Source organism: Euphorbia lathyris, chromosome 2 (genome assembly GCF_963576675.1).
Source record: "Euphorbia lathyris chromosome 2, ddEupLath1.1, whole genome shotgun sequence".
In the NCBI taxonomy this organism is placed as follows: domain Eukaryota; kingdom Viridiplantae; phylum Streptophyta; class Magnoliopsida; order Malpighiales; family Euphorbiaceae; genus Euphorbia; species Euphorbia lathyris.
In genome coordinates, this window is record NC_088911.1 from 21,987,733 (window position 1) to 21,996,075 (window position 8,343).

General features: G+C 33.2%; 2 protein-coding genes across 4 annotated transcripts; one reads left to right on the forward strand and one right to left on the reverse strand.

Annotated features, from left to right (window-relative positions):
* Positions 1 to 273: 273 nt before the first annotated feature.
* LOC136217231 (transcription factor PIL1-like) lies at positions 274 to 3,117 on the forward strand. 2 transcript variants are annotated; one of them, XM_066003830.1, is made up of 7 exons: positions 274 to 417; positions 637 to 1,057; positions 1,129 to 1,203; positions 1,283 to 1,348; positions 1,501 to 1,566; positions 2,397 to 2,672; positions 2,790 to 3,117. In XM_066003830.1, exons 1-7 carry the CDS (start codon positions 398 to 400, stop codon positions 2,814 to 2,816), a joined length of 951 nt encoding a protein of 316 aa, XP_065859902.1. In that variant the 5' UTR covers positions 274 to 397; the 3' UTR covers positions 2,817 to 3,117. The 2 variants fall into 2 exon arrangements, with proteins under 2 accessions (XP_065859902.1, XP_065859903.1); XM_066003831.1 differs by lacking the exon at positions 274 to 417 and adding an exon at positions 421 to 556.
* Positions 3,118 to 5,162: 2,045 nt separating this feature from the next.
* Positions 5,163 to 8,047, reverse strand: LOC136217232 (uncharacterized). 2 transcript variants are annotated; one of them, XM_066003832.1, is made up of 8 exons: positions 7,679 to 8,047; positions 7,536 to 7,595; positions 7,286 to 7,453; positions 6,995 to 7,177; positions 6,728 to 6,858; positions 6,297 to 6,465; positions 5,759 to 5,888; positions 5,163 to 5,620 (listed from the first exon to the last, which is right to left on the reverse strand). In XM_066003832.1, the coding sequence occupies exons 1-8, from the start codon at positions 7,868 to 7,870 to the stop codon at positions 5,328 to 5,330; spliced, it is 1,326 nt and encodes a 441-aa protein (XP_065859904.1). In that variant the 5' UTR covers positions 7,871 to 8,047; the 3' UTR covers positions 5,163 to 5,327. The 2 variants fall into 2 exon arrangements, with proteins under 2 accessions (XP_065859904.1, XP_065859905.1); XM_066003833.1 differs by having other exon boundaries at positions 5,166 to 5,620; positions 7,705 to 7,842.
* Positions 8,048 to 8,343: the final 296 nt, after the last annotated feature.

The following is an 8,343-nucleotide window of genomic DNA, read 5'->3' on the forward strand; positions in this document are numbered from 1 at the left end:
TTTAACTTCTAAACTTGCTTAAATGATCGTAATTACATATAATTAAATCCTATAAATTAATATATAGAAAATGCATGCATGTGCCTCTTATTCCATGAGAAATTTTATTATACTTTTACACAGCACCGCCTATAAAAAAAAAAATTCTCGTGGGTCCATCTACTATTCCAATATTACATATGGTGGTGGATTACTCTAAGACGTGGTTCAATTTAGTCCACATATTTTATTTTTCTGTGAAACCTATGTTTTTCCTACCTAGGAATCTTTTTTTCTATAGTTTCAAGTGAAAGCATGGCATCGATGATTATGATTATGATGTTTTTTCTTTCTTTTTTTGTTGGAACTCACTACTATTTATTTTTTATTATTCGAGTATCCAAGTTGGACCACATACATGAACATGATGATGATCAGGTTATTTACTGACTTTGTCTTCCAAAATAGGACCATTTTTTCAGTTTTAAATATTCATCTTTTCTTGTTTTTCTCTCTCCATAAAACCATAACAAACATCTTTAACATCTTGGATCTTAAATTATATTTCAGCTTCCATGTATGTATATTTTATGTAAATTATACCTATGTTTATTCATAGTTATATTCATATAAAATTGATCAATTTTAACATTGCAGGGATAGTGATGAAGTTGCTGAACTTGTATATGAAAATGGTCAGATTTTGATCCGAGGAAGATCCACATTTCAATCGAAGAAACCTCAGCCTACGACTACTCGTGCTGACGTATCACCATCTGAATGGTTAAGGACCAGTTTGGTCCCGGATCATAGTAGAAATTTTCGTGGAGACGAGGTTCCTAGAGCTAATATTGGCGCATCAACTAGTTGTTCAAATAAAATAGCTAATTATCCTAGAAAAGATGAAACCCCTTCTCTTCCAGATTACCAATCAGAAGCTCCTCTTAACTTCCCAGGAAGATCTATGGAAGAACTTGGTTCATCTGCCTCAGAATATTCACTTGGGGCATCAAATGATCACACTACTTGTTATTCAATGGAGACGATAGATGAAGAATCAGAGTATACTAGTAGTGATGTACGTTACGAACACTTTTTTAGTAGCGTTTCTGCGTTTCGTATCCGATTATTATTCATGTTTTGGTACAGAATGAAGAGGAAGAAGAAGTGAGGAAACCCAAGAGGAGACGAACTTATTCAGAAATCCATAATCTTTCTGAAAGGGTATGTTTTTTTTTACATATTTTCGTTACTGTAATAAAAAATAAATTGTCTGATTACTAATTAAGTGTTATCCAAACAGAAAAGGAGAGATAAGATCAACAAGAAGATGCGAGTGTTACAAGCACTGGTTCCTAATTCCGACAAGGTACAATATGAAAAATTCTATAATCTTATTCAGTACTATAAATTAATTATTATAGATGCTTTATTTCTTGAATGGTTCAGGACCGGACCACTTTAGAATTTCTAGTACAGTTTTTACTTTCTTTTTTGTTAATATTTGTGGTTGTAAATCAGGTGGATAAAGCTACAATGCTTGATAATGCAATTGACTACTTAAAGAGCCTTCAACTTCAATTACAGGTATATCTTCATCTACACTTCATCATAATATAAGATAATGCCTAAAATCATCCTGATCATTCCATTCAACACATCAAATCTCAATCTTTTATTTGTGATCACACGTAACCAATTGAATTAAAAGTTTAAGTTAATAGTTAAGCACTATAACATCTTTTATTGTTATTATATCTGACGCACATTAAGCTCGTGATAACTAGGAAAGTCAGCTTTTAACATGAAACTCTGTAGTGTTATTCATTTCATATGGTTCAAAATTTGCATTTTAAACAATTGAAAAGTAATTTTTAGGCAAAAAAGCATCGCCCCCATCTTATTTGTGATCACATTGTCAAGAACCAATTAATTAAATTAAAAGTTTAAGCTTATAGTTAAACCCTATAACATCTTTTGTTATTATTATCTCTGATACACATTAAGCTCGTGATAACTAGAAAAGTCAGCTTTTAATATGGAACTCAGCTAACAGAACAGAGTGTTATCGGTTTCATATGGGTTCAAAATTTGCATTTTAAACTGTTGAAAAGTAATTTCTTTTACACGTGTGATGTGATTATGGAAAAACTATAAGTAAAACATACAATTTAAGATACAAATGAAACAAGTAACATTGTGTTAACAATTGTTTATGTTCACATAATTTAGCAACTATGAGCTTAATGGGAACAAAAAATAAAAGATGAATGATTTAATGTGTTGGAATGAAAGATCAATCCACCAAAATTGGAATGATGTGAGATGTTAGGATGCTTCTTGAGTAAGATAATTAGTAATTTGTTTGGAGTAGGAAAATTGATTAAAATGAAAATATATGATGTTGAATTAAGCAGTTAATGACGACAATGGGAAGCAGATATTGTATGATGGGGATGGGGTTGGGTATGAGAATGCCAATTGGTGTTGGCTTTGGGTTTGGCCAAACACCATATCCAAATGCACCTATGCTTGGCCTTTCTGCGCCAAGGATGCTGCCTATTCCGGCACCCTTCACCCCTTTGACTGCCGCGCCGCCGCCGACACTTCCTATACCTCCTAATGCTGGGTCGTACGGCTCCATTTTGGATTTCATCTCCATGAATAACTCACTGTTCCAAGAATCAATTCAGGTTTGTTTTCTGTTCAATATTATGAGAATTCATAGTTTGGAAATGACAAATAACGAAGAGTTATTATCTAAATGCATAAAATTATGCTGATATGTATATTGAAATTAAAACTTTCAGGTCACAAGAGAAAGTAGCAATCACTAAACTCTTCTCATGTGGTTCAAAAATAGTAAGTGTTTTCCTTGTTGGAGCCTGGGGCGGAGCGAGGATCGAAAATTTGGAGAGGCTAGAAGAATTTTTTGAATGATAACTTAAGAATTTGATTTTTTTTTTTTTAATCCTATACAAAGGTTCTGTTTGTCAATTAGCTGTTAGCCGATAGCTTTACATTAGGAGTTAGTTGATTAACTTTTTTGTTAGCTGATTTGATTGACTGATCTAACTAATGGATTGTGTAAGCTTGTTTGATAAAACTTAACGGATGCTAATAGCTGTTTGTGTAAAATGATGGTTAAGTATTTATTTGGAGTTAAAAGAGTAAAAATATCCATAAAAAGATATGGAGCAATAAGCTAATTAAAAAAACTACTAAAATCTGTCAAACCTCTAATTTTACTTTAAAAAACTCTATCAAACAAGGTTAGTCTTTATATTTCTTTATTAGAATTCGGATGATGATTTTTCTTAGTCCTAATAATCCATTATCCATAAAGTTACTAACAAAAAATGTAACAATTAAATGTACAATAGTAATAATTCAGACCAACAATTCATACACACAATTAAATTCAACAATCACTGAATGGCGTTTAAAACTGAAAATTAAGTATTAAAAAAATACTGAATTTTATGTATTAGGATGAGCTTTTCAAAATTGGTGACATGTCCAGTAAATAAGTAGGATTTGTCCTTTTAATAATTTTGTTTTTCTTTAATTCAACAATAATCAGAACATCATCGTTTGGATTAGGTCGAATTAAAATATAAAATACAAAAGATACCATCTTCTTCCTTTTAAAGCCGGTGGAGCCGGCCTCTCAACTTCCATCATGAGTTTTCCGGCAGATCGAAGGATCGGCACTTCCCTATCTGCATTTATTTATAATGATATTTAGGGTAGTAGTATATACAGTATTAAAATTAGATTTGTAGTGGAATTAATTCTCATTAGATATACCGGATGGGTAAATAACCCTAATTATAACTAAACCTCCCCGATTATAATTATTTTAACGGGAATGCTTAGGAAGAACTTTAATTAGTAGCTAACAACACCTTGGGTTGTGTATCAGCAGGTACACAACTTTCTCAGGACTCTAGCATATTCCGCACACATAGCCAACAACATTCGGCATTAAATAAATGGATCCACCACTAATATCCTCTAGTCTACCATTGTAATTTGTAACCTAGTATTTATTCTATCTCCCACAATACAGGAACTACTCTTCATTATGTCATTTATAACACTCAGTGTTTTGAAAACCGGACCGGACCAGCCGGTTGAACCGGTCGAACCGTGAACCAGTCAAGTGTCCGGTCCGGTTTTAGCTATACAGGTTCAACTATATTAAACCACATCAAACCGGGGTTGAACCGCGAATCGGTGTTGAACCAGTGAACCGGATTGACCCTGGTTTTTTGCCATTTTTTGAAAAACATATTGAATTAAGGAAAAAATTTAAAAATTAGGTAGAGAACAACCTCTTTAATAATTGGTATTAATTAATTTAATTTTAATCTTAATATTGTGTTAAACTATGAGTTTGATTTTAGATGTGTGAATTTTTAATTAATGTGTTAAATTAAGGATTGGTTACCGATGTGTGAATTTTTATATTATCTCTATGAATTTTTAATTTTTAATTAATATGTTAACTTAAGAATTGTTTATTATATGTATGAAATTTTTAATTTTATGTTCAATGAAACATCATTTTATTTTTTTTATATATATATATATATATTTTTTTTTATCCGGTTGAACCATTCCGGTTGAACCGGTTGAACCTATTGAACCTTAAACCAGTTGTCTCACCGGTTCAACGTCCGGTCCGGTTTTTAAAACATTGATAACACTTCATCTCATTCTCTTTGTATACCTTTTTTTTTTTTTTAGCGGATTAAATTTGTCATCTTTCCCTTCAAAATATTAAAATTTTTATTTTTTTTGGTCATATTAAGATCACAAAAATCAATTCTTGAATATAAAAACAAAGCATAGTTTTTTTTTATATGTATATGTAAAAAAATTATTCGAAATGTATTAAATGAAATTTATAGTGCTTTTTGATTAAATTAAATGTTCACAACTAACTAATTTGATAAAGATAGAATTAACGTGACCAAGGTCGTAATGCTTTTTGAAGAGAGAGAGAGAGAGGGAGAGAGAGGTCGCACTACACCTAATTAATAAAATTTATGTTTTGATATAATTTAATTCTAATGAACATAGTTGAATGCAATCCATATAGAGAAGCCTTTGACACAATTTGGTTGAATCCAGATCCAGCCTTTTGGTAAATTTAGGTCCATTTTGGATGAGCAAATTGGAACATAAAGATTGCAGAAAAACAAAAGCATAGATGTTTAACACACCAACAAATATAATATAAACACAGTTAATATCATTGTACATTCACATTTAACAGCGAAAAATACCTCAGAACCCAAAACGACACAACCTTATCGAAATCAACTCATTACAAAGGCAAACTATGCTGGCAATTGTGCTTCAACTGTGGTACGTTTTAAATCATTGGTTCTCATTGCCACTGCTGAACTCTCATTTATGGATACATTGGTTGAAGCATCGTGAAGCTTAAGATTCGATATAGCATCACTTAAAGAGTCTGCAGTCCCTGAATTTCCAGTTAATCCTGATGTGCTGCCGACTCCTACTCCTTGAACTGGAGGTTGAAGGTCCTCGGTTCCTATTTCAAACTCTAATTTCTTGAATTCTTCTTCCATATCTTCGTCCTCAATATCGGTGTATGATGGAGTTGATTCTGCAATTACAATGGAGCAAATATCATAAGTAAAAGGAAAGATGTTTACATCTTGACCTTGTTGACGAATTCCAAACTTGCATCAAACATATAATTTAAATAAAGATAGAACGATAGAGAGAGAAATGAAGAGAGTACCAAAAGCCTTATCAATTTGCTTTTGTGAATCAATGGCCTCCTCAAGTTCTTCCAAACAGAGGTCGACTTCTTCCACGGTTATTCTATTTTGCTTCACTGCTTGAGCCCCAATTTTAACAGCTTCAGTTACCTGGCAGGGAAAGAACGAACAAGTTCATTCAAGATATAAGTTTCTGCAATTAAAAAAATTGTAGAGTAACTTCCTTAATTTCCATAACTGGAATTATCAAGTTTGCTAAATCAAAAAGTTGGTTATTTGAACTTTATAGTAAGCTGCAAAGCATAAATAGTTTTGTCATCCGAAATGGTTTTTCAAAAAATTTGCGCACAATGCGCTTACATTAATTAAAGAAGAAAGAAAAATCCCCACCCCATCCGGATGTGATTCGAACCCATGACCTCCCTAGTCATAGGTATTCTCTCAACCACTAGGCTAAGCATAAATAGTTTTGTCATCCGAAATGGTTCAACTATGCACATATCCAGAAAGTTTAGAGTTAAGCTAAACATGAGAGCACTTTCTGAAAGCAACAAGTACCTTCTTCGTAGATTCAGCATTCATAATAGCATTAAGAACTTCCTCGACTCTGTTCAAGAGAGAAGTGCATTTTTCTCTAGATTCGGAAGCCAACTTCATCTCCTTAGCATACCTTAGGGCTACTTTCTTGTTTCCGGATTTCAGAGAAGCTAATGCTGATGTTCTTGATCTGCAGCGATAAAATAAAGATCCAATGAGATAAGCAAACTTGTATAAAAACTACATCACAGTGCAGCTGCTCACAAACAATTTTTCTATAGCACTTACAGTGCAAAAAACCCTACATGTTTATCTCAAATAATAAGCTGGAATTATAATCATGTAAACCCCAGTTCGTATCTAGCATGGGCAGTATTCCACATCGATCAAAGTTCGAGGAGAATTAGAGCATTAATATAAGCATACAAGGGAGGAGGAGATGAGGGGATTACATTTCATAGCGCTTGTCAACCACGCCAATTTGCTGCTGAAGCTTTTCTGCTGTCCATATCAAGTGCAGAAAATCTAAATCTAAGGTTGAGATTGTAGAAGCTGGTGCTGATGAGAGGGATACCTTAACACCCTGCAAGCAAACTCTTTAAATGTTCAAGTTAATAACTTATCCGAGGCATCTTTTATGGTTAAAGAACCAATTATATTCTGCATAAACAAAATTACTAACTCCCTCAAATGTTCGTATGCGTAAGAGCAGGGCATACCTCTACAAATTCCTTCTTATTAACTGAGATATATCGTGCTTTCCCCAGTCCAGACAAGTAACTCAACACCAAAGATGCTTCTTTTGGTCCTCCACAAGTCTCCTGGAACCTCCTCATAGTAACTATACATGAAGATGCCCAATGACTTTCAGATAAAACTTTTGTTGCTTCAGTAGCTTTTTCCTATAATCAGATTTCACAAAAGTACATAATCATCATCACTTAGGAAACAATGAAATCGGATTGGCTAAAATCCTGCAGAGATCATCATAGAAAAATGTCAAACTATACCTTCAACAAAGCAGTAAGAATGACATGATCTTCGAGCATGATGTCAAGGGTTGTGCTTGATCTCACCACCAAATTTCTCACTTTACTAAAGAGCTGAGAAATTCGTCCACTCGTTGGATCCACAAGATCCACATTTCGTAGAATATCACCTTCACCATACATCAAATTCTAACACATGATAAAATATAGAAAATGAAAGGAAAAATAAAATTGTATAGATCGATTGAGTGGAAAGTGCAAAGAAGCTCACCAGTACATGATCAAGGCATAAAGGAGTTAATCCTCCTCTATTAAACCATTCGTTCTTTACCTTCAAATTGAGAACAAAAGGACTTTAAAAAGTGAGCAAAGATGAATAAAAAGAAATAATGGAATTTAAAGCAAGAACTGAACCTGAGAAGGATAAACAATGAAAACACCTAATTGCCGTGCAATTTTGAGAATCAAATCCCTCCAGAAGAGGTATTTGGGTTCCCAATCGGATCTTTGGCCACTAAATTGCTTGAATCGAGCTCTGGCGATCAATTCGTCGTCCCAATCAGGGACTTCCTTTCTTATGAATTCACTGACGATACTTGAATTCATTTCCTTGAGATTCTAGTGCAAAACGTGCATGTGAGACAGAGGATTTGAATACAAATTCCCGCTAAGGAAGTGGGGATATTTCATTAATACTGATTTTTGTAGGGTTTCTGTGAAAGAAGATAATTGGGAAAAATCGGAATTATTAAACAGGTTTATTGCCGGACGGTTTAAACTGAACAAATGAAATCTGAGCCCAACTATCCCAAGCCCAAAGTCCTTTTTGGGCATTACATATCATCCATGTAATAAAGTCAAAATTTGAACATTATCTCTAATTAAGTCAATCAGTTCTTCTTTTCAAAAAAAAAAAAAAAAAAAGTCAATCAGTTCTTTAAATTTTATCAAATCAATGAAATTCAATTAAAAAAACAGATCAAACTACCATATACGTATTCAATTTTGTCATTTATTCGTATGATTGTCAAACCGAGTTCATCCAACCGGACCGGTTTGGCTCCGACAACTAGTAATTA

What these genes read in the sequence shown, in the direction of transcription:
- LOC136217231 (XM_066003830.1), top strand. Translation starts at nt 398, where the DNA reads ATGAACATGATGATGATCAG. An exon ending in CAGAGTATACTAGTAGTGAT is followed by an intron (nt 1,058 to 1,128) that starts GTACGTTACGAA and finishes GTTTTGGTACAG; the next exon opens with AATGAAGAGGAAGAAGAAGT. An exon ending in TGGTTCCTAATTCCGACAAG is followed by an intron (nt 1,349 to 1,500) that starts GTACAATATGAA and finishes GTTGTAAATCAG; the next exon opens with GTGGATAAAGCTACAATGCT.
- LOC136217232 (XM_066003832.1), bottom strand. Translation starts at nt 7,870, where the DNA reads ATGAATTCAAGTATCGTCAGTGAATTCATAAGAAAGGAAGTCCCTGAT. An exon ending in TATGCCTTGATCATGTACTG is followed by an intron (nt 7,454 to 7,535) that starts GTGAGCTTCTTT and finishes ATCATGTGTTAG; the next exon opens with AATTTGATGTATGGTGAAGG. An exon ending in ATAAGAAGGAATTTGTAGAG is followed by an intron (nt 6,859 to 6,994) that starts GTATGCCCTGCT and finishes GTTTGCTTGCAG; the next exon opens with GGTGTTAAGGTATCCCTCTC.